The sequence below is a fragment of the Mus musculus genome, chromosome 2, assembly GCF_000001635.26.
Source record: "Mus musculus strain C57BL/6J chromosome 2, GRCm38.p6 C57BL/6J".
Taxonomy (NCBI): domain Eukaryota; kingdom Metazoa; phylum Chordata; class Mammalia; order Rodentia; family Muridae; genus Mus; species Mus musculus.
The window spans coordinates 161,924,748-161,950,925 of NC_000068.7; the positions used below are offsets into that span (position 1 = coordinate 161,924,748).

The 26,178-nt window shown below is 42.6% G+C and overlaps 1 protein-coding gene across 17 annotated transcripts in view; it reads right to left on the bottom strand.

Annotated features, from left to right (window-relative positions):
* The window catches only part of Ptprt (protein tyrosine phosphatase, receptor type, T), a 1,139,160-nt gene that overhangs the window by 402,760 nt on the left and 710,222 nt on the right, over positions 1-26,178 (bottom strand). For all 17 annotated transcript variants that reach the window (NM_021464.5, NM_001291149.1, NM_001291151.1 and 14 more), the window contains exon 8: positions 2,735-3,031. In NM_021464.5, coding sequence (NP_067439.1) covers positions 2,735-3,031 — 297 coding nt within the window. The remainder of the gene's footprint in view (positions 1-2,734; positions 3,032-26,178) is intronic.

Below are 26,178 nucleotides of genomic sequence, written 5' to 3' on the forward strand. Positions count from 1 at the left end.
AAGGCAATGTACCAAAACTCAGAAACAAATGCAAACTGCCAAAGACTATCCACACACCCACTGAAACCTTGCAGCAGTTTCTGAGCTGTGGCCTCAGAAGAGCTACAGACCCAGGAAGGGTGTCTTGCATGCTGGTGTCTTTAATATGATAATGTCCACACATCTCCTGGAGCAGGAATTGATGTTTTATTAATGATGTTTACTCTAAATTTAATTTCAAAGCACTGCTGTTCCCACATTGTTTTGATAAAGGCTTTGTGGTTTATTTATTTTCCTCTTGGTGGTAAAAATGAGAAAGAGAGAGGAGAAGACATAGCTTAAAGCTGAAACTTGGGACTTGCTGTGGATGGAGGCCATTCTCACAGTGCAGCTCAAAGGGGCTGAGCGAACACTTGGGAAGGTTCCCTCTGAGTTGCTCCTTGGCTAGATCAGGATGATTGGTCAACAAAGGCTCCTCCCTGTCAGCACTAGGGTTAGCCTGGTGATGGTAACCACTAACCACTCCCTACTACCACCCTGCTTCTCCAGTCAGGACCCAGGTACACTGCTAATTCTTTAGGACCCTCAATATACTTTCTGAATCCGTGCAACACTAATGGAGAGCCTGGAGACGAGTCCCACAGCATCTTGGTGGCATAGTTGTTTGTTCCAGAGGCTCTCCTGTCATGGCTTCTTTTTTCCTCTTATTTCTTGAAAATGTAGTAGCTATGCTTATTGAAAATTTATTGCTGGGTTTAGGCCACTTTTTAAAAAATCTAGCATCCTCTTTAATCAAATCCATTAGGTGAAAAAATCAATTTCAAGAGATTAAAGAAGAGGTCCCAGGCATACTGGCCCAGAGAGTCAACCTTCTCAATTGCACTTTTCTATCTGCTGGAGGTATGGGCTCTTTGTTTCTGAAGCAATGAAACCAGACATAAGTGAAGATACACTTCCTCCCATGGCTTGAAACATAAGTGAAGATACACTTCCTCCCATGGCTTGAAACATAAGTGAAGATACACTTCCTCCCATGGCTTGAAACATAAGTGAAGATACACTTCCTCCCATGGCTTGAAACATAAGTGAAGATACACTTCCTCCCATGGCTTGAAACATAAGTGAAGATACACTTCCTCCCATGGCTTGAAACATCTGACACATAACTCACCCTAGAGAACTCTCCATGCAACTGCCCAGAACTTGTAACATGGCTTTCGCCACTTTGTTGGCCTCTTTGCCATCCCCTACTCAAACTCTCCTTAATTACTTGTACACAAATCTACATTGAGTCAGATTGTAGAGCCATAAACAGCCAGGCCAAGGAGAAGGCTAAAATACACAGAGACAAGGGTTTTTTAGGTATGTCTTAGACACCACAAATTCTATCCCATACAAGATAGCTACTGTGTGGAGCTGCATGCAGATTGTACTAGAACCCTGGAAAGAAGCAGCCAAGAAGTTTGAGGCAAAGAAAACTTACAGAGGAAGCAAAATTTAAGAGAAGTCTTGGAATAGCAACAGAAGAGTCTGTCCTGCACACATGAAGGGAGACCTCAGACTAAAGAAGGAATAGTATTGGCAAGAGGTAGTTATGTGTGTTATCACTAAAGTCTCTGCATCCCAGCATCTTCAAGGTAGGAGCCAAGTCCAAAGATGCAGTGCAAGAAGCAGACACTGTAGATCCTTGTAGGATTGGAGGTGGGGTAGAGTAGGGGGGAGGTGGGGTGGAGTGGGGATAGATGGTGGAAATAGGGGGAGGTAAAGTGGTATGGGGGAATGTGGGATGATGCAGGGGGAGGTGGGGTGGGATGGCGGAAGTAGAAGTGTTGCGGGGAGATGGGGTGGTTTGGGAGAAATCCCTAGGTTGATTTTCTACTCTTTCTCTTGAGCTCCCAGGTGTAACTCATTGAAAAGAGGCACACAGGAAAATAAGTTAGCATAGATGAGGACATTCATTCATTTTACAATACATGGTATTTGAGATGCCTGTGGGACATCCAGGTGGATAATCTGCTTTGAGCTCATTCAGTGTGTACACTAAGCCTTAAGCTATTCTGTGTTTTCTTCTTTTAATTTGTGCAGAATTAAGTTGTCTGATTTTCAATCTCGACATGTTTAAACAATAAGACCCTTTTCAAGAGGCATCTGAAGAGTTAAGACTTAGGTAGAATGAGTGATAGAACACAAGGAGAGAATGGGGGAGAAATGGGGTCACCATGAGCACATATTTATGACTGAGCTGTCACTCTTCATGGAAATATAACCTTACTCTGGAGCTATAGTATGCACAGTCTGCAGGGTCCCTTTGTGGAGACCTTGAGAATAGTGGAGAGACCAAAGACAAAGTACAGGAGATAAGGAGTTGAATTGATCAGTAAAGTGCTTCCACTGTAAGACTGGGGACCTGTGTTCAGATCCCTGGCATCAAATAGAAACCAGGTATGGCAGAGCATTCCTGCATCCCTAGTGCAGTGAATGCCATGGTAAGAAGGTCTTTGAAGATGGATAACTTGAGTCCCAAATCCTAAAGAGAGACCATGTCCCCAAAAGTCAGTTGGAAAAAAATGGAGAAGAGACTTAGAACACTGATGTCTGGTCTCCATGTGAATGCACACACATGGGCATAAACAAGTGATGTATGTACACACACACACACAAGCAGATGGGCAAAAACCAAAGTCCTCACTTACCGGCATGACCCACAGGCATACTTAACCTTCTCCATTCCCATAAACTGGCCTCCCTCACTCACCATCCTCTTCTGTCTGTACCACCAACTCCTCACTCTCCATCCGGCCCTCAGGGTTGGACAGTAGCAGCCGCAGTCTGATGGTCATGAAGGGCCGTAGACCCCGAAGGGTATAGTGGGAAGATGTCTGGATCACCTCTTCAGCTTCATACTGCTGCTGGTTGAACACGTACTGGTACTGCACTGTGAGGTTGTAGCTGTGGCAGCGGGTCACTGCATAGCCAAAGGGTTCCCACTGCAGGGTCAGCTGCCGAGCCCGAATGTCCACAATCTCCACATTCTGCGGGCCATGCACGGGATCTGTAAAATACACACACGATAAAAGAGTTTTGAGGAGACTGCAGGAAGCAGATGGATACTGTTGCTCTTCCACACACAACTCAACCTCCCTGCGCTCTCCCAGGGCTCTCCCAGGGCTCTCACCACCTGCAGCATAATTAACAGGAAGGTTTTCTTTAAATCAGTTTTTTCCTATTGAAGCACACAGGTCTAAGGCAAAACAAAATACATAGGGTGAAAATTTGTCCTATTTCCTTCATGATCAAATATGTCAGTCATAAAAATATAAAATTCTTAGCTGAATGGTGGTGGTGCACCTTTAATCCCAGAACTTGGGAAGCAGAGGTAGATGTATCTCTGTGAGTTCGAAGCCAGCCTGGCCTACAGAAATAGTTCCAGAACAGTCAGAGCCACACAAAGAAGCCTGTCTTGAAAATAGATAGATAGATAGATAGATAGATAGATAGATAGATAGATAGATAGATACATACATACATACATACATACATACATACATACATACATACGTAGACAGAAAGACAGACAGACAGATAAAATTTCTGGTTTCTTAGGGCTTCATGAGAGTTCCAATGAGGACTATCTTGGGAGCTACCAGCTGCACACGCTTCTAAGATGGGCTGCTGGAGTTCTGTCCTGCCTTCTATGCTTAACTCAGCTGTATCCTTTCTCCATGGAATTGAGTTGAATTTCCCCTCCTTTGTCCAGCAGCACAACCTGGAACTGTGGTTACATCCTAAACAGACATCCAGCCTCCAGTCCATCTGTATGATCACAATACCCCATGAACTCGGCCTTTGGATTCAGCTCCGCACTTTCACTTATGATAGGACATCATATCATCTGCTAGCATCCTGCAGTAGTTCACTCTTTGTCCCGTCCCCTCCTCATCCTCCATGAACACCATCTTCCACTCCTCAGTACCGCAACACTGTCCCCAACCTCCTTTACTTTCCAATCTTTGTCCCAGTCCCCCATATGTAGCAACAGCCATGCCTTCCTTCATAATCTGTGCATCGATGTTTATACCTTGCGGGAGGTAAAGAGATGACTTTTGTACAAAACCGATTAAAACGAACAAGATAGTGATGCTAGAGACCTGACTGACATTTAACCCCATGCTACTTACAGGATGTCATCAAGCTATGCCATGGCTTTGAGTCTACTTTTTACTTCATTTGTAAATTAAGTGATAACAGCAGCTAACCCAACTGCAGGAAAGGGTAAAGCCGGATGAATTATCCTGAGCCATTAGAGTTGCACCTGGAACTTAATAAGCACATTATATGTAATAGCTAAGGGTTTATTTGTTTTATAGCAATAGGAAGAGTAATAAGTATAATCATCCTTCAGATGCTATACACAACCCAAATGTCTTATAAATGGCAGTTCTAGATAGAATCACCATACACTATGACGGACTAGAATACTGTCGCCTTTCCAGGCTTTGAATTCCCAGAGCTGTTAGAGTACAGTTGCCCCTGGACCAAGGAACGCACCAACAAGGATGGCTATGGGTGAGGGCTTTTGATGCCAGCTGAGTTTCCTAATTGACCTCGATGTGGGAAATGTAGCTTTATAACAGAGCTTTGCCAAGGAACACACACACACACACACACACACACACACACACACACACACACACACACACACACACACACACTTCATAAGCATTTCAGAGAGGAGGATGATCCATCCCCAAACCATGCACATCGGTAGCTCTGGCCTCTTTTCAACTGAGGAACTGACACTCATTCTTAAAGCTCCATTATTCATGGTGCAGGGTCCTTTGTGCAAAAGAAAGTCGAGTCTCAAAAGCAAGAGTGACTTTGTAAAAGTGATATTGGACAAGTTGCCTGCTATGCTGAACCTATGTACAATGAAAGATAAACATGTGTGCAACTCAGAGTTAGAGACTGTGACCAGGCATGACTACTTTTACTTAGCTGGATGTCTCTGGGTGACCCAGGCTGCAGTAAATATAGGTGTATAGGCATAGTGATGGAGAGAACTTTCTATCTACCAAATGTTAGCATCCCCTGTAGCCTTTGTCCAGCAGGGATTTTTCTATCTGTAGAGAACTCTGTTGGTATATATACCCAAGTAGAACCTTTCTAACACTCCTCCTGGATACTTCTTCAAAACCAATACTCTACTGGGGAGATAGTCATCTCATGGGCCCCTCTCCTCCTCTCATTAGGAAGTAAGTACCCAGATGTTTAATACTCAGTTAAGGCTGAAGATGCATTTCTATTAAGCATCTTAAATACTACAACATTCCATGTTGAATACAATTTTTGAGATGTCAAGTATGGCCTAAAAGCACAAATATAATATCACCAATGGAACAGTATCCAGGAAATACTTGTTTTATTTCTTGTAGCGTGACATTGGGAGGGAGGGACTGCCTCATTTGACAAATGGATAACTCGAGGGTTACAGAGGTCCAGGAACTTGTATAAAGTAACAAGTCTAGCAAGTGACCAAATGAGGCTTGGAATTTGTATAGTTCTGACTCCATCCATGTCTAGCTTGAAAGGGAGGTAAAAAGAGGTCTGGAACACAGCCATTCAAAGGATGCCTGCTGGGCTTGGTAAATGGCAAAACTCCTGAGAAGGCATCTAAAGACCCCTCTCTAGAGAAAACCAAAGTTCCATGGGGTAAAATGGTTGTCCTCAGGCCACACAGGGAGAAGCAGGCTTGAGATTCACAATCTGAGGAAGTCCCATGTCTGTTTTTCTCTACTATGACACCATTGGAAGCTGAGGTCAGAATAGGAGCATAAACATTAGACAGACCACAGCCACCAGGAATTTGCAAAAGACTTAGAAGAATCTTATGGGAAAACAAAAATTACAACACAGGGATTGCTTTGCTCTTGGGAGCCTGGCATCTGCCTCTAAAGGGACAATGATGAGACTTAATGCTAAACGGAACGTTGGCAAATCTTCCATCCACACCCTGTTTCTTGCAACTAAATTGTGCAGGAATACATGTAAAACACCTTCATGTCTCTCTCAGAAGAAGACTTAGCCCAAGGCCTTCCCTCTTTTCTCAGGCACAAGAGTAGCTGAAAGCCTGTCCTCCAGCAAAGAGCTTCCCTACATGTAGGAATATTGGGGCACTTGCAAAGCCCCTGGTTCTCCAAAGCATGCATGATTGAGTTAGAACATGGCTTGCAGCCAGACTCAGGCACTCAGTAGCTAAGTGACCTTGGCCAAGGGCACTTCATCTCTGTGCCTCCATCTCCTCATCTATAAAGTGGAAATTACTGCACTAATCTCAGAGGGCTGTTAATGAGCATAAAATGAACTGTAAAGAGAGAAAATTGCCTTTCCCTAACAGTGGGGATTCCTCTTATACAGAACTGCCTTTCTTGGAGAAATGCCCTAAGAAGCCTTTAAGCAGTTTTTGTGTCTTTATTCTTTAGAATTCAGTACATGTATGTAATAAAATATCATATCTAGTCCCATTTACCCTCCAACATGCCTCAAGTCCCACAAACACATAACCCCTTCCAAACTTCATGCCTTTTTTTTTTCTGGGTATTGTTTGGAACTTGCTAAGTTCAGCCATTGCTAGCCATATATACAGGAGTGTTTTAAGAATGGGAGCTGCACTCACAGGACTTGTATCCCTACTAAATGTCCACAGGAGGATAAATACCAAGGTCTGAGATGGGGATGAATAAAGTGGGAAAGGCAAGGAAGTCGTTAAATAGTAAAATGATGGGGCTGTCCACAAATATTTCCCCACGTGACTCCTTGACCTTCAACATGGTCTTCAGAGATCACAAAACTAAGTATACTATGACAGAACTCCAAACAAAGCTGAGACATGCATGCATGCATGCATTCACACTTTTGTCAAATAAAACTCTCACAGGATCATAGAGATCAGGAAAAGTAGGACTCAGAACATATTCATATACTACACAGACCTTGGGAGATGGTTCTTGGAGGTTCCCTGGGGCTATAGAAATTAAGAGGCTCAGGAAATCTCAGTTCAAATGCAATAAGTTGGGATTGTAGTGGCAGTCTGGGTAAGATCCGTATGACTGAAAGTGCCTTGTGACTGTGGTAGCTCACATTCTGGAAAGCAGTCATTGTGACTATTTGGCTCGATCTCTGAGCTAGGTAGTGCCCTTAGCATCTGCCTTTGGGAACAGCTCTATGGTATATGTCACTAAGGCTCCATGAAAGGAGTGTAGCCATAGCTCCATGCACCACTGCCCATCATACTTATTTTGTCACACTGCCCAGGAATTGCTTGTTTATACATTTGTCTCCCAGATTGCCAGGGACTGTTTTCTGTTTGTCTAGCATCTCTCAGATCTGTCAAGCAGACTTCCTAAAAGATGACCAGATGGTGATTTGTTCTAGGAAACTGATCTCTGGTCACTTCTTTCTGCCCTCCCTCCTCCGTTCATGCCGGCGCATCAGCAGGATCTCAGAGGCACATATTTCCCCTTTGTTTTGTTTCCAACCACAGAGATGTCCTGTCATCCTACCTATGAGACGGTAGTTTCCGGAATGTGTCAGGGGAACAGTCATGCTTTCAATGGGATGACCCCACCCCTACCCCCAATAAGCCTCACCAACCAAACTGAGATTCTGCTTCAGTAATTGCCTTCTGTGGGCAAAGTCCTGGGTTTACATTCGGCCTGGTGCAAACAAGGAGAAAAATTGCTGAGAAAGTCTTGTGTGTGCAGTAGAGATTGGTTTGTTGAATTTATATCCCCCGTGTAAATACATCCAAGCCTGTAGCCTCTGGTCTCTGCCTCTAGATAAAGCCCTGTCCATCTGACCTTCTTCAGTAACGTCCTACAGGCCAAGAAGACAGCAGACAGTACAGAGCTGCTGGTTTGTCTGAGCAGCTGAAAGTTATCCTCTCGTGGAATATCAAAGTATCTCTCATCCTAACACCTTTTCAGTGTAGCAATGGGCCCTATCCTGAGACTCATATTGGCTCTTGTCAGACTGACTTTTTCCCAGGACACAGGCTCAGCAGCCAGTGCACTGTACCCACCTGTCCCCTTATCTCCCTTCTGACCATGCTTCAGGTCACAGGTACCCCAGAATTTCAGGTCCCTATAGCTACAAACTCATTACAGGGCCTGTGAGACCTTACTTTTCTTTGTCCCTTCTCATGAGCACTGCTGGGGCAAAAAATGGCACAGAAAGGAAAAAAAAAAACCCAGAGCAACAGAGCAGAGAGATTTAAAATTTGAGATCTGAGGTCTCCATACATATTTGTGCAGGTCCTTTAGGAAAGGAATAGAATTGGGTCAAAGGAGAATGGAAAAAGGTCACAGGTCTCTGTGTATCCTCATATATCATGTTTTATTAGGATTTCACATGTTCTAGGTACAGAAGAGAGAGAGGGAGAGAGAGAGAGAGAGAGAGAGAGAGAGAGAGAGAGAGAGAGAGAGAGAGAGAGAGAGAGAGAGAGAGAGAAAGAAGAAGAAGAAGAAGAAGAAGAAGAAGAAGAAGAAGGAGGAGGAGGAGGAGGAGGAGGAGGAGGAGGAGGAGGAGGAGGAGGAGGAGGAGGAAGGAGGAGGAGGAAGAAGGAGGAGGAAGAGGAAGAAGAAGGAGGAGGAGGAAGAGGAAGAAGAAGGAGGAGGAGGAGGAAGGAGGAGGAGGAGAGAGGAGGAGGGGAGAGGGGAGAGGGGAGAGAGAGGGGGGGGGGAAGAATGAGAATATAACCTAAGAAGCTTGTTTAGAACAGGATTGCATTCCCAGGGCTTCAGTCTGTTATGGTGAACCCCTGGAGAAAGTCAACACAAAGGTATTACAGAGTTGGATTGAGAAAATCTGGTTTTATTCAGCTGTTAAGTTGGCACAGCCCTGAATCATCTGAGGGACCCTCAAATGAGATATTGCCAAGATCATGTTGGAGTTTCTATGTCTATAAGGAACTGTCTTGATGGATGTAGGAGGGTATAGACCACAGTGGGTAGCATTGTGCTTAGTCAGGTAGATCTGTGCATAAGAGTGTAAGGGATCTAGAACCAGAAGGGGCCACCTCCTGTAGCCAGGCAGAAACCCAAGTGGAGCAACAGTTTCACCAACCCACCACAAAACTTTTGACTCAAAATGTATCCTGTCTACAAGAAATGCAAAGACAGCAGATGGAGCAGAGACTGAGGGAATGGCCAACAAATAAGGGGCCCAACTTGAGACCTATACCATGGTCAAGCACCAATTAATGACACTACTAATGATACTCTGTTATGCTTGCAGACAGGAACATGCTGTCTTCTGAGAGGCTCCACCTAGCAGCTGATTCAGATAGATACAGATACCTACAGTCAAACAGTGGATTGGGAACTCTGATGGAAGAGTAGGAGGAAGGATTACAGGCCCAGACAGGGATAGAAACTCTACAGGAAGACCAACATAGTCAACTAACCTGGACTCTTGGGGCTCTCAGAGACTGAACCACCAACCAAAGATCATATGCAGGCTTGACCTAGACTTCCCCACATACATGTAGCAGATGTGCAACTGGATCTTCATGTGGGTCCCAAACCACTGGAGCAGGGACTGTCCCAAAAGCTGTTGCCTGTCTGTGGGATATGTTCTTCTAGCTGGGCTGCCATTTCTGGCCTAGGTGGGAGAGGATGCACCTAGCCCTGCAGAGACTTGATGTGCCAGGATGGAGGGATACACAGGGAGGGGCACCCTCTCAGAGGAGAAGCGGATGAGGGATGAAGGGTGGTTATGGGAGGGAGTGACCAGGAGGGGGGGAAGTGAGTGGGATGTAAAGTGAATAATTAAAAATAAAAAATAGAAAACAAAAAGAGCCTAAAGGCCAACAAACAGAGACCCTCCATGGTTTCTGTCTCCATGTTCCTACCTTGAATTTATGATCTGACTTCTCTCAATGTTGACTTGTGACCTGAAACTTTAAGCCAAGAAAACACTTTCCTCTCTAAGTTGCTTTTGGTCAGTGTTTTATGATAGCAAGAGAAAGGAAACTAGGAGGAGAAGTAAGAAAGCTAACAAATAGAACGTTGTGAGGTCTCATTGCTGGATCTGCTGTGTACCTGACTGACTGTGGCAAACACAACCATCATTGGCTGCATAGCCTTCTTTTTTTTTTCCATATTTTATTAGGTGTTTAGCTCATTTACATTTCCAATGCTATACCAAAAGTCCCCCATACCCACCTACCCCCACTCCCCTACCCACCCACTCCCCCTTTTTGGCCCTGGTGTTCCCCTGTACTGGGGCATATAAAGTTGGCAAGTCCAATGGGCCTCTCTTTCCAGTGATGGCCGACTAGGCCATCTTTTGATACATATGCAGCTAGAGTCAAGAGCTCCGGGGTACTGGTTAGTTCATAATGTTGTTCCACCTATAGGGTTGCAGATCCCTTTAGCTCCTTGGGTACTTTCTCTAGCTCCTCCATTGGGAGCCCTGTGATCCATCCATTAGCTGACTGTGAGCATCCACTTCTGTGTTTGCTAGGCCCCGGCATAGTCTCACAAGAGACAGCTACATCTGGGTCCTTTCGATAAAATCTTGCTAGTGTATGCAATGGTGTCAGCGTTTGGAAGCTGATTATGGGGTGGATCCCTGGATATGGCAGTCTCTACATGGTCCATCCTTTCGTCTCAGCTCCAAACTTTGTCTCTGTAACTCCTTCCATGGGTGTTTTGTTCCCACTTCTAAGGAGGGGCATAGTGTCCACACTTCAGTCTTCATTTTTCTTGAGTTTCATGTGTTTAGCAAATTGTATCTTATATCTTGGGTATCCTAGGTTTTGGAAGTCCCAACACGATACAATCAAAATATGAACTAACTTATCATTTATGTGCTGAGGAATGATGGGAGAAAAGTACTGTCTTTGTTTTCTGTAATTAAGTCATTATGTTTATATAAGAGCCATGTACAGTTAAATAATTATAATTTGTAACATACAATAGTCTTTGGTGTGAACCAATATGCTTCATAACCAGTCTGTGGCATAGCAACATAAACAGTGCAGAGTGTACCACATGGTACAGTGCATGTGCAAGCAAAAAAAAAAAAAAACAAAAAACAAAAAACAAAAACAAAAAACAAAACAAACAAACAAAAAAGAACGTTGTGAGGTATCCAACCAGGCCACTCCTGTGCAGTTCCTACAACTTGACCATGAGTGAGTAACAAGCTATAACACACAGAATGGCTTGTTTTAGAAGTAGGTATTCTCTCATGGAGAACTAAAGTGGCTAACCCGCAATGTACCAGAAGTTGGCCCCAGGGACCCTACCGTGACACTTACATGTGTATGTGTGCATGCATGTGCATGTGTGTGTGCACGCTTGCATATGAATTGTGTGTCCTTTACATTTAAAGAAACTATTGCCACTCCAAAAAGGTAGCTTAGCCTTTCTTTCCTCTACTGAGACCTTCCTATCCCAAATCCCTCTGCCTGTATTTCTACTATTCACACGTCAAAACCCATACTCATAGAGTGAAATTTGCCACCCGCACAGTCCTTTGACATCCCCTACTTTTGTCTGTGCTATTATCTGTGTTTGGGATGCTACCCATAGAGGCAGCATAAGACATCCCTAAGCAATATATTCAAAGTCCAGCTCTAAAACCATCACTTTCTGGAAACTTTTCCTAAGGACTTCCATAGCCTACTGTGATTGTTGTGAATTCTTTGTTGAACACACCTGGATACTTTTGTCAACTTCTAGTTGAATTGCAGGAAGATTTTCTCAATGTTTGGTCACATGATAACTTGAACATAGAGATAATAGATAGGTTAGACAGATAGACAGATTCAATCTGAAAAGCCTAAGAAGTCTGTTTTCAAGATCATAACCAAGCCCTAATATAATAAGGAGATAAGCAGTAATCAACAGGGTATACCAGAGGTCTCTTTGTGTTCCAATTTTAAGGGTAATCATGTGGTTGAGAGAGAATTGCTTCCTGTTTTGTTTTTTTTTTTTTTGGTGTTGTTTTGTTTTGTTTTGTTTCCTGTTCTTGGTATGGACTCAGCCTCTATTTCTTTTGTCAAAGGCAATAGCTGTAGAATCTCCCAATGACCTTAGTTGAAGCAGAACATGTTATTAAAAAAAGGAGCAGAAATCTGATTTTCAATTCATGAATTGACCACATATTCATCATTGCATGTGGAGTTGGCTGGTGCACATGTACTGTTCAAAGTTGAACCTAAATTGAGATAATTTGGGGCATGGGGCTGAAAATGTGGAGGTGGATAGCTTGTATGTAAAATTAATTTTGTATCCATTTGGAGATGCAATTTGAGTTCTCTTCAAATTAAATTGCAACAGAGTTCTAGGCAGCTGCAAACATTATTGCCAACATAATTTGGCTCTGCAAGAGCAGTAATACGTTGACAGATACTTCAATGTGACCATTAATTTGCAATTTCTGCATGGAAATGATACGTAGAGAAGCAGGGGGGGGAGGTAGAAGGACCAAAATTAAAATCCATCTTCTTTCCAGCACCATCCACTCCTTTACTAACTTTTATTGTGGCAGATGTTTGGTGGCTAGGAATTTGTCAACCATGACCACACAGACATCCTATGATGACAGCCGCTGCAACAACTGTAACCATCAGAAGTGGATCACATTAGCTGAGGAGGTAGAGTGTTTGCTACCCTCTTGTGGCAATGTCCTGTGGGAGATAATTCATTTGCAAATTCATCAGACTCTTCAATTAAACAGTATATATTGATCATGAAGGCACCATGGCATGGCATTATCTCAGTAAACACCTGATCCGGAAGCAATTCCCTTCTATCTATGTCGGCACCTTACTCTTCTACTTGGATGATAGATGTTGTGATGGTTTAAATAGAAATGGTCCCCATAAACTCATGTGTGTGAATGCTTGGCCCATAGAGAGTACAACTATTAGGAGGCGTGGCCTTGTTGGAGGAAGTAGGGGTGGGCTTTGAGCTCTCAGAATCTCAAGCAAGATCTAGTGTCTTATTTTCTTCCTGCTGTCTGTGGATCCAGAGATAGAACTCTCAGCTTCTTCTTCAAAACCATGTCTGTTTGCATGGCACCATGCTTCCTACCATGACAGTAATGGCCTAAGCCTCTGAACTATAAGCTAGCCCCAAATAAGGCTTCTTTACAAGAGTTTCTGTGGTCATGCTGTCTCTTACTAGCAACAGAAATCCTGTTTTGAAGGGCTATGAATGAAACAAGAATTCAGCGTATTCACTGTATGTTTGACACAGTTGCAACTCCCAAGCCCAGAGGAGGAGGAGGAGAGATGGGCACACAGTAAGTAAAACTGAAAGAATATCTATATTATTACCACGATCCAGCTCTTAACCTTATATCTACTTTAGGTGACTTCTGGGCTTGTGCTTTAACCAACAATAATTTGCCATTATCAATTTTCCAAGGATGCCTCTTCAGATATTACTTTAGATAGGTTTTAACTTCTGTGAACATAACTTAGATCTCTGAGAGGGAGCAGATAGGCTGTAGGGATAAAGGTGAATGAGACAGTTTGTTGTCTTAATGAAGTTTATACTAGCAGGGTACAGCCATGATAACCATGAAGGACAGAGTAGCAAAGCCCACTGTATCTTCTACAGGGGTTGTACTCGCCGCCTGGGAACATAGAGCAGAAATGAATAGCTTCACTTAGGGAACTCACCTGAGCCAATTTGAACACGAGTCCGCACAACCCTGACATTCTTTTTCATAGAAACCAAAGCCACCAAGGAACTGTGAGGTGAGTTCGGGTTAATGATTCCCCCATAAGTGCATTATTAGGTTATAATGAGAGCAAGTCTTGATCCCAATTCTCTTTCACAGATGAACATTTATTATATGAACATGTATTAGCTAGCAAGCACAAAATAGGTCAGTCTGTTCCATATGGCTCAGTGAAGGCCCAGAAATCTGTCCTTTAGTGCAATTTGCTTACCATTTTGTATGAAAGGATCATTTGAGGCAGATGGGATAGGATCATAAGTGGGAAAACATTTTCCTTGTATGTAAGAGACCAGATAGCAAATATTTCAGACTCTGAAGGTCTGGTGGTCTATGCTGTGTCTGTGCATACATGTGTTTATAATGGCAGCTGGCCAGACAACCCATGTATAATGGGTAGACCCATGCTTCCATAACACCTTGTCTAGCTCAGGCAGTCAAGGCTGTGGACTTTCATTCAACTGTTCTATATAAGGGTCAATACAAGTGGCCCTGCAAGTTACTCAGTCCCAAGGCTGTTCAGGGGTCATAGCAGGGGCCTCGGCTTAAGTTTGCAAGGCAGAGATCTTGTTTTTCACCAAGTCTGATTAATGTTTTAAAAGATATTTGGGAGCTGAAAGTGTGACACAGTTAAAGTGCTTGCTTAAGCTGCATAAAGTTCTAGGTTCTATCTCTAATACTAATAACATAAAAAAAAAAACACTTGAAAGGCCTACATATTTCGAGTAACTTCAGTCTCACAATTTATAATAATTATTATGTTAGTCAATAGGCTCCAGAGTGCAATGAATTTCAGATATTGATTATGGCAAAATGGTAGTTAATTATCAAAATACATGTCAGAAGCCTCTGCGGTGTTGAGGGTTTTCTTTAAGGCTTAGACTCCTTGACCTAAAATAAACACTTGTGTCATACTGAGTGTAATGTTCTTGGTCTTGACTGGTTGGCTCTCAGTTCTGGATTAAGCTTCTCTTATCTATAAAACACTTATCATGTTCCAGTGGACACATGCTTACAGATTTGGGAGTAAATGAGCAACAGTTTAACCTGGAGTCTGAATTCCAAGAGCACTGTTCTGTGGGAAGGTCCCTTCTGCATAGGATAGCGGCACACTAACAGGTAAATGGGAAGGTATGTTGGAGGTGGGACTGAGAGAAGTTGGAGGTAAAAAAAAAAATTAAAGCCTAAGTACATGAAATACTGTGTTTAATGTCCAAGGAAGGACAACAAGTGGGACAGTGACCATTGAGATGCTGAGGTAAGGGCAGGGAAGTGGAGTAGTCATTTATACCTCCTACCAAACAGATGGCCCCTGTGCAGTGGTGTGCTACCAAGTGGGCATGCCTTGGCTCCTCCTACCATCCCTGACAAGGAATGATAGTGACAGTCAAGATAGTTATAACAGTGAAGTGACAGTCGTCTTTGCTCCAAGAAAAACCACTGTGAGGATGCATTGTTTAAGTAAATATTTTTAAGCTCTGACCTTATGTCCAGCACCAAATACCCTCTCTGTTCTTACGGAGACAGTGGCCCATCAAAGGCAAGAGGATTAAATACTGAATCAGACAAATGGGTAGCACAGCACTTGATAATGAGCACTATAGAGACAACCAAACAGGGGCTCTGTGCTGCACAAAGGCCCATCATTTTATTTCTTTGATTTCAGGTTCTCTTTACTCTTTTCTCTACATTTGCTTAAAAGTTTTACTTCTCTCCGGGATTCAGATTAAAATATGTATGCCACAACAGGGTGTCAGGTAGGGTGTTGGGGACACAGCCTTTAAAACAGGTTCTCTGCCATCTTTCAGATTAAAACTTGGCAAGGCACACACAGATAACCATGGTGGCAACCAAACATAGGACCTGACCAAATTACATGCTAAAGGAACTATCATGCATTCTGTTATAACAAAATAGTGATGGCTTTTAAGAAACCTACTGAGTGGCCTGCTGTATATAACACCAAGCAAGGTGTACTAGTTACAGAGGGTGGCTATATACAGATGGCGTGTTGACAAAGAGTTGTCAATCTACTCACCTCTATTGGTCAACTTCTATCTCAGCCTCTATTCAACTCGGACCTTGGTTTAATGGTCAGGAACTCTGGTCCCAATCCATGACCCCATGCTACGACTGAATTTGATTGGGATGTATGCGAGGATTTAATCATGACTGGTCCATTTCTATCCCATAAGGTCCAGGATGGGGAACCCAGAGTCAGATACAACCAGTCTCAAGAGGTGGCTGAGGACTGTAGCCTGTGGGCTCTGAAGCAGCTACTAAAGCATCGTGTTTTATTTCTAAGTACTATCTTGTTTCGGTTTTATGTGTTTATGTGTTTTATTGAGACAGTGTCTCAGATATTCCAGGCTGGCCATGAACTTGCTATGTAGTTGAGGATACCTTGAAGTCAAGACTTCTGAGATTCCAAGTGTGTGCTACCATGCCAGACTCCAAACAACCTTTTGATACCCCACTTTACACTGCCAGGAGTGAGGCTGCAAAAATCGTATCTGCCTAACCATAGAGTTCAAGGCTACTTTTGCCAACAGGTGGCATGAGAGGGAGGCCAGGGCCTGAGACGGAAGATGCTTCCTTGTAATTCCCCTGAGTGCATGCCCCCACCAGTTTGTTATCTGGAGGAGCTTTTGTTAGAATATTTTGTCTAGTTTGCAGTTTCCCCAATAGTTAAAGAGCCAGCTTCACACACAAAAAAATATTTTTCAATTAAAAATGGGAAAAGGAGCAAGCTTTATGGCAGCACTGGCCAGAAAAATACTCTTTGTTTCCATCTGTTAGGATTTCACAATTTTAGCCCCTTCTCTTTCTTGCTGGCTTTTGCAATCACTGCTCCCCACAGTGGCGTCATTTGTCTAATTGCCTCTTTTTACTGTTTCTGTTTTAAAGACCACTCTTCATATACAATTATCCACAACTTCCCAAACTTGCTCAGTGCATGGTGCCCATGATGTTTTGGTAATTTAATTTTGTACTTCCTAAGCTGAGGAAAAACTCAGTGGCTTCATTCTTTAGCCAGTCCATGTAAACTAGTAAGTACCTGCACCCTGGCATCCTAAGAGAGATTTGAGAAAATGATACAGACACGTTTTCTTAGTCAGGGTTTCTATTGTTGTGATGAAATACCATGACCAAAGCAACTTGGAGAGGAAGGGGTTTATTTGGCTTAAATTTCCACTTTATAGTTCATCATTGAAGGAAGTCAGGGCAGGAACCCAAAATGGGCAGGACATTGGGGGCCAAAGCTGATGCAGAGACCAAGGAGGGGTGCTGCTTACTGGTTTGTTCCTCATGGCTGTCTCAGCCTGCTTTGGTATAGTACCTAGAACCACAACCCCATGGATGGCAGCACCTGTAAGGGACTTGGTCCTCCCTCATTAATGACTAATTAAAAAAAATACCCTACAGGCTTGCCTACAGCCCTGTCTAATAAAAGGAGTTTCTTAATTGTGGTTCCCTCTTCTCAGATGACTTTATCTCCTGTCAAGTTAACATAAAACTAACTCGCACACATATCAAAAGGAAAATGAATTCTTTTACTTGTTACCATCACCACTCTCTAATGAACACATGCATCTTTGTGTACAGCATCACACAGCTTCTCAACTATGGGTTCAAAGCAGACACTGCCCGATCTGTTGCCAGCTCCAAGTTAATTTGTTATCCAATATTTGCATTTCATCAGAGACATGGCCCAGAGCCTGGCTTTGCAAAGATAAGGTATTAGGACAATGCATGCAGGCTACACAGTCTAGTGACCAAAATAAAGACTACCTTAGGTTCACAGGTTACATGGTTTCTGTTTGATGTTGCATTTTCTACATTTAGAAACAGCTTCTAGTTTTCAGGAGTCTTTCAGAGATCCTAGAGGTTCTTGGTGGCCTCATCACATACCCTGAGAACCATGATAATTAAGATTACTAGCTAGGAACAAGCATCATGACTAACTTTATACTCTCTGAACCAGCTAAATGCTCCATGGTCTTCATTTCCCATGTCAGTATCTCCTGGAGACTGAGTTCTCCATATCTACAAATCTGGAAGTACAATTCACTGCATTTACCAGCTCTGTTTCAGATCCCCAACTCCCCTCTCCTTTCTACCTGTGCTATTGCTGGCACAAGGTGGTCAGCCAGCCATGTCTCTCAACACCTCAGCTCTTCAAGGGCTCAGATACTGGGAAACATTCATTGGACACAGGTACAAGGCTTAAGTCTGAGAATAAAAGCTTTAGAATGTTTAAAAATTACTTTATGGCAGAGAAAATCGGGTTGGAAAGAGAGAAGCAATTTCTAAATTACATGGTTTCAGATTCTAGAGAAAGAAAAGGAGATTTGAGGAGGGTGGGCGAAGAGAAGCCAAGCCTTAACATCTTCCAGGTTTTCTTTCAATTCACCATAATCCATGGACAGTCTCCTTGTCTGTTGTTAAAAAAAAAGAAAAAAGGAAAAGAAAAGAAAGAAAGAAAAGGAGGAGGAAGGCTGGAGAGAAATGAGACAAACACTCTTGATGGTCAAAAGCCAACTCATGCTGCTTCCAGGTGAGTTGTTAAACATTCCGAACATTTCAATTCTCCTGGCTGTGAATAATGCCAGCAGTGGAATTGGGAAAGAGTCTTCAGTCTAGCTATTGGTGTCACTATTGAAGAAGCCCTGTTGTAGATCAAATCAAGTCTAGACTATGGACAACAAGTAGGCGCCCTGGCTCCTAATTGGACTTTGATGGTCCCTCTCCAAATGCTACTTTTCCTTTCAGTTAGAGAGTCTGGCTTTTATATTCAGATCTAGGGTTTTTCAAAGCTCTGACAGCTCACAACTGAGAACTCCTCCACCCGAGGACACACTCTTGATCTCAGGAGGAATTGCATTAATCTATAGACACTGCTCAGGACTGCTGGACCTTGACGAGCCCTGCTGTGTCAGCAGCCCCAGAAATGCCTACCAAGCTTTTTTTTTTTTATGATGTCCAAAGCTTTATTCTGTGAAATGTACAAGAGTATCATTAAACTGAAGGAACATTTTCAAATAAAAACTACTGTCAGTTAAAGAGACCCGATTTTCTGTCCCGTCTCACTTGGGACCTACCTAGCCAAAGACAGTGAAAATGAACTGGATGAAGGAAACAATTTGTGCCAGTGACTTCACCAAACCCCAAAAGAGAAGCCAGGGAGGACGTGGGGAAAGTCAGAGCCATAGTAGCTCCATTAGCTGGACACATTAGCCCTCCTAATGCCTTCTTGTTCCTTTATAAATCACTTCCTGGCCTGCTTGTCTATCTTTCAGTGGAGATGAGATAAAGTGCACATACTGTGTTTCCTGGCTGAAGCTCCATTTATAGAGCCTGATACAGTGACATGGCCTTATCATAGACCTTTATGTAAGCCACCAAACAAGAACTCCTTTTCTATCAGAATTTCAAAGATGACCACAGTGGTGGTTTAAATGAGAATGGCCCCATAGGCTCATATATTTAAATGTTTGGTTTGCAGTTAGTGGAACTTTTTGGGAAGGACTAAGAGGCACGGTTTTGCTGAAGTAGGTACAGCCTTGTTGGAGGAGAAGTGGCTTTGAGGTTTTAAAAGCTCACAGCAGGTCCAGTGTCTCTCTAGGCCTGACTGCCTGTAGATCAGGAAGTAAAGCTCTCAGCGCCATGCATGCCTGTCTGCCTGCTGCCATGCTTTCTGCCATAGTAATAGTGGACTAAGCTTCTGAAACTGTTAGCAAGCCCCTCATTAAATGCTTTCTTCTATAAGAGTTGTGTTGGTTATGGGAGAGTGGAGACTTAGATAATCAAGGCCAAGTTGAAAGTCTTCTATGACCCTGCTCTCCCTGCTATCTATTGGACCTCTATTTGCACAAGGCCTTTCTCAGATGCTGACCATTCTTACCCCTCCTCTCTCCTTCCCATCAAACCTACATAGATTCACCTGTACCTATATCCCATGGTTCCTGTGATGTTTGAATGAAATCAGATATGCATATTGGTATGGTATTGACACACTGTCATGATCTGTAGTAAGCTGTTGCTTTACGAGCAGGAATTCATTTTGTAAGTTTCTTACATATCCTTGAATTGTGCATACTGGGCTCAGCTTGGTTTGAGGCTTTGAACTGTTTTCAGTTTTGCTCTATTCATGCTGGATCCTGGGCTGAAGGAATAGCATACCCCAGGCCCTGTTCTTTCTTTGATTGATTTGCCAGAATTAAGTCAACCTGTGCACAGGTTTCTAAAGCTTCTTCATGCCTGTGAATACTGACTGTAGCAGGCAAGGCACATCACGTGGGCAAACCCAACAGGAGTCGGCTGTTATCCAGACAGGATGTAATGACAAAGCAGTATGAGTCAACATTTGCTGAATGATCGCTCAGACCACCCAGATCAATACATGTCTATGCTGCAATTACAGGGCTAGGAAGCACACCATACAGTCCAGGATTGGAAGGACAGTCTGGTTTTGCATCAGGTGTCTGAAAGTTCAGAAGTTTCTGCTGCAATCAGGAGATGCAAGACAGTGGCATCTCGTGCCTATGTGGACTAGGGTGTTATGCTTCTCTGGGACAGAGAGACACAGCTTGGGAAGTTATTCTTGCCTTCTGAATGCCAAACTGAACTAGTTGAGCCAACAGACAAACTGGCCAGGTGAGTCACTAATGCCCCCACCACTCAAGTGCCTGTGCAGACCACATACACTCACAGATACTAATATCCTTTGCCTTGATGCCAAGTCTCCTGTGATCAGAAGTAAATAGTACTTTTTGTGTCATCTGGAACCTGCTACCTTCCATGGTGAAAAAAATATGTGATTAGGTAGAGCAATTTGAAGTGGAAGGTTACCCCGGAACAGGTAGTTGGTCTCATTACTTCAAAAGGTCCTTAAAAATCAGAAAAGAGTCGAGAAGAGAGGAACTGCCTTGCTACTGGCATTGAAGACAGAAAGCAGCACCAAGAAAACCATAGGCAGCCTCCTTGAAAAAAAGGCAAGGAAACTGATTCTCACCTAAAGTCAGCAAAAGGAATAGCCCCAAGGAACTATTTTGAATTTCTGACCATAAAAATAGACGTATGTGTAGTAACTACTTATAACTTCAACAGAGCCCGTACAATCCCCAAACACCGTTCTGTCTATTTCTGTACCTTTAGCTCTATCTCCACCTCCGTTGCTTTTCCTCTACAGAAATGGCATTTCCACATATGTTCTCTCATTTGAATGAATTTTTAGGAAGCAATGCATGCAATGGATTAGTATGCATGCATTTTAAACACACAAACTGGAAGATACCCAAGCTCCTTTCTCGATTTGCTGTTCCGCACTATCCCTTTGGCATACATCTATGCCCCTGTGTGCCCTTAGTCAACCACTTCCAACCACTGCATAGGATTTCAAGACTTACCTCCTCCTGCTGGGTCGGTCTACTCTCCACTGAAGGATCTGCCCTCTAGTTATGACTACCATAAACCATGGTACAGGGGCCATCTACACTATATCCCTATGTGAATCTGCATAAGTCTCTTTCCAGTGTTTATTGTCCTAGGAGAAAAAAAGTATTGTCTGATGATTAAACTGAACTGGACAAAGTGCTGTCGAATACCCTCAAACCCCCAGTTGTGTGAGGATGCAGCAACATCCGTGGTCATCAGTGGCACTGTCCAATTTTTCAAATCTTTTGTCAATCTGAGCTCTAAGTATTGTTACCTTTACCTTTCTCTATATGCCGATAAGTTTACTTTTCTATTCATTTATTTATTTATTTGGTTCATTTTTGAGACAGGGTCTGTTTTAGTGTGTTACTGCTGAGATACCATGACCAAGACAACTCACAAAGGAGCTTATTGGTGGCTAGCTTACAGTTTCCGAGGGCTAGTCCACTACCATCATGACAGGAAGCACAGTGGCACATAGATTTGATGCCAGAGCAGTAGCTCCAAATTAAATTACTGGGACTGATAATGGGCTTTAGAAATCTCAACGCCCACTCCCAGTGACATACTTCCTCTTAAAAGGCCATACCTCCTAATCCTTCTATGCAGTTCATTTACTGGGACTAAGCCTGGAAATATGCGAGCCTACAGGGACAATCTCATTTAAATCACCACAGGATCTCACTATGAAATCTTCTTTGTCTTGGTATTCTTTATGTAGAGTAGTCCGGCCTTGAACTCATAGTGGTCTGATTGCCCCTAACTGCCTAAATGTTCTATACCAAATATCATGTTTGCTGTAAAGTTCTGCTTCGTAAGTATGGAAATTAAAAACTTTCCTTCTCTTTCCTAAAATAAAACAATCGACTGGTGACAATATTTTATTAAACATTTGTCTTACATAAATAGCCAAATGATTTATATCATTTATATTAAGGAAATGAATTATGCTATTATTGAAATACACGGAGAACTGAGATAAGCTTCCAATGTGTATGATTAATATTCTTGTAAACAGGGTCGAGCCCATTGCCTATATTTGGTTTCAGATACATGCTCTGTATATCCACACATAAAATGTGCCTGCACTTTCTTATCTTGTATTTTTATCTAATTTTTGAATTAAGATTCCAGCAATTTCATAAAAGGAACTAAATTGCCTTTGTTTCATTTTCTAGAAAAAAATAGCATTACAATAAAAGTCAAACCTCTTCCGATAATGTATTAGAACTGACTACTCACCACTCACATGAGCTCAGTGGGATTTTTGATATTGTTCATTTACTCACTTTTTAATAATCGTGTTTTGTTTTGTTTTGAGACAGGGTCTATGTGGCTGCTGTTTTTATGATAGCTTTTATTTATGTTTTAAATTTTCATATTTTATGAAATGTATTTGGTCACATACATCCATCACTACCTGCCTTCAACTTCTGGTGCTTCCAACCTAAACTGCCTCTCTTTAGGTCCAAAGTGGCCTCTCAAAAGGCAGTTCTGGTGACAAAGTCCTAAATATAGAGACTCTGGCTAGGTAAACAGAAGGCCAAAGGTGGGTTTTCTGTTTACCAGGAGCTTTCTCCCTTAATGTTCCCTCATCAACAGAGAAGCCAGCATCAACTCAAAGCCCTCCACCCTGCTGACTGTCATGTAAAATCCACTTGGTTTTCGTCCAGTATGCTCTCCTCTCTGTCTGATTCCTGCTCAGTGCATGCCTTGGAAGTTTGATCCAGTTTGGTCCAGTTCACTGGTTTCAAGGTGTCCTCACTTACACCTCCCTAAACCTTGTTCTCTGTCTTGTTGTCATTAGTGCTATCAATGAGCACATGGATTTGTGGCTATCCACTGGGACTTGAACAACCTAGCTGGCAGTAGCCAGATCCCCCAAAAAGAATGACTTTCCATTCCTCAGCATCCATCCTCTGACAATAGCTCTTTGATAGATGTAGGAACTGGGGGCTGTGTCCCCATCCACACTGAAACTTGACTGGCTTGATCTTGTGACTTTACATTCAGGGTCTAGTGTTTTTGCGAACTGCTTGGGTATCATTTTAATTTCTTTAATCCTATTGATCCACTGAATGGTTCTCTTTGTCCTTATGTTGGGTTTGTCATTCCAAGTTTTTCTATAATTATATGCATTGAAAGTTCTTAGTTCAACAGCTCAGGATTCATTATATTCTTACTTTAAAAATATTTGTGTTTACCGTGTTTTTCTTTCATCAACTGGCTTTATTTTTTTTAGCATTCTTTTCAAAGAACTAAATTATATACATATTTTTAAAATTCTCTTCTATTCAGTTAGCATTTTCCTTGCTCATTTGGACTTTTTCTGATATTCTGGAGATGAATGCTTTGCTCATTTTTAGCATTTAAAAATGATTACGGATTCATAAGAGGTGGCAAAGAAACACACAAGAATTCCCTGAGAATTGTAATCCAGCCTCTTCGACTGTTAATATGTGTTGTAAAGTGCACACAGGAAATTATCACTATCTCAAGCCACAGGGTTAATTCGGACCTCACCTCTACATCCTTGAACATACTCGTGTTTAGTTTTATGTAATTTTAACCTGTACAGTATCCTGTGATGAGCACTACAATCAAGAGACAGAAGCACATCGCCAATAGACTCCTTTATTACTATGTCTCGAATGTTTGGGGTGGCTGCAAAGCTCCAAGTGCATTAGGAAGAGGTATCCCTTTCAAAGGTGATTGGGTAGAGCCATGTGGATGGGTAGTGTCTTACAAAGCATCTCAAGGTGAGCTCAGCCCAGCCAGTCATGGGGAGAACCAGAACTTATTCCCTCTAGAGCAGTGTTTCTCAACCTGTGGGTTGTAGCCTCTTGGGCATACCTCTAGCTCCAAAAATATTTGCATTATGATTCATAGTGGTAGCAAAATCACAGTTATGAAATAGCAACAAAAATAAATTTATGGTTGGGAGTCACCATAACACAAGAAACAGTATTAAAGGGTCTCAGCACTGGGAAGGTTGAGAACCACAGCTCTGGAGAATTCAGTGATAAGATGCTTCCTTGGAGCAAAGAATGAGCCCTGACCACCTGCAGTATCTCCAATTGTGGGAAGTAGCAGAAACTGACTAAGGTATTTATACTACCTGATTGAAGTCATTCCTCCCCCCCCCTGCTTTCCTTCCTCCCAGATTGAAACCCCTCACAGCCACTAATCTATCACCTTTATATCCGTATGATTTGAAGAAAATTACAGAAGTGAACGAACATGTAATATCTTGTCTTGGAAAAATCACTATTCCCTAGAGACTCGTCCAAGCTGTCACATATACCAACAGTTTGATCCTTTTTATTGCTTAGTACTACTCCATGATGCCACTGTCTCACAGGTGTTATAGTTCAGTTATATAGCCAGTGAAAGGCATTTGGATAATTTCTAATTTGGGGTTATCTATAGATAACGTTACTATGGGTCCTCACATACTAGCTTCTATGTGAACAAGATGTTTCATGTTTGTACAGTGAATGTCCAGGAGGACAGGTGTTGTGGATAGCCTTGAGGCTAATTATATTTGATGTTAATTCCATTCTCCTGTGAGTGGCTGTGAACTAGGAATGAGTCAGCACTCAGGTAATTTCCTGTAAAACTAACTGCTTCCTACCTTAATTTGTAAAATAAAGGAGAGCTGATGATTGGGCAGATAAAAGGGAAGGTGGAGTGGAAAGTGAGAGAGAGAAGGAGAAAATGGAAGAGGGAGAGGGTACAGAGGAGGAGGAAGACAAAGAAAAGCAGAGCAGAAACACATGGCCTGGAGAAACCGCAAGTACTAAGAGGTCTCATAAGCTGTGGAAGATGGTAGTGTAGTGGTAGATCTGCCCAATCTAGGCTCACAGCATATACTCATATTGTCTGTGTTGTGTTTTCATTGCCAGAGCATATTTTGGAGGAGATTTACTGCAACAGACAGGCACTGGATTGAGAAACAAGTTTTTTTTTTTGTTTTTTGTTTTTTTACCTCATAAAATAAACAGACTACAGCTGGCCAGAGGGCTCAGTGGGTAAGGACACTTGCTGCCAACTGTGATCATCTCAGTTTGGCTGCCAGAACCTACACTGTGGAAGGTGAGAAGTGACTCCTACAAGTTGTCCCTTGACCTCCACGTGCACTTGCAATGGGTATACACTTGGGTATACATACAGACACACAGACACAGACACAGACACACACACACACACACACACACACACACACAAATACACACACATACTCACACAATTGTAATTAAAAATTCAAAAACTAAAATAAAAAAATACCCTAGATTCCAGAGAGGCCTCTAGAGACCTTACATGCCTGTGGTCTTTTGAATAGAAATGACTGCTGTAGACAGTTGTATTTGAATACTTGGTCCATAGGGAGTGTCACGATTAGGAAGTCTTGTTGGAGCAGATGTGGCTTTGTTGAAGGAAGTGCATCACTAGAGGGCAGCCTTTGAGGTCTCAAAAGCTCCAGCCCAGGCTCAGGGGCTCATTGTCTTCCTGTTGCCTGTGGTTCAAAATGTAGAACTCTCAGCTCCTTCTCCAGCACCATGTCTGCCTGTACAGTGCCATGTTTTCTGCCATGATGATAATGGACCAGACCTCTGAACTGTAAGCCAGCTCCACTTAATTGTTTTTCTTTATAAGAGTTGCCTGTATTCATGGTGTTTCTTCACAGCAATAGAAATCCTAAGACAATGACATCTGCCACCAAGCAGTACATGAGGCGTCCAGGTTCTCCATGTCCTCATTAGCATTTGATGTCATCACTACTTTTCTGTGAGCCATTCGGATGGGCACAGGGTTGTGCTTTACTGTTGCTGTAGCTGAGTGGCTGGTGATGTGTAACATCTCTTGTGGTTTTGTTTTTGTTTTTGCTTTCCATTTATTTGCTCATTCCATTTGCTATTTATATACTGCCTCTAAACCTCTGTTACCTAGCAGCTTACTTTAAAACTCTATTCCCTTGTATGTATGGCTTTGGCTCTGTACAAGTATATA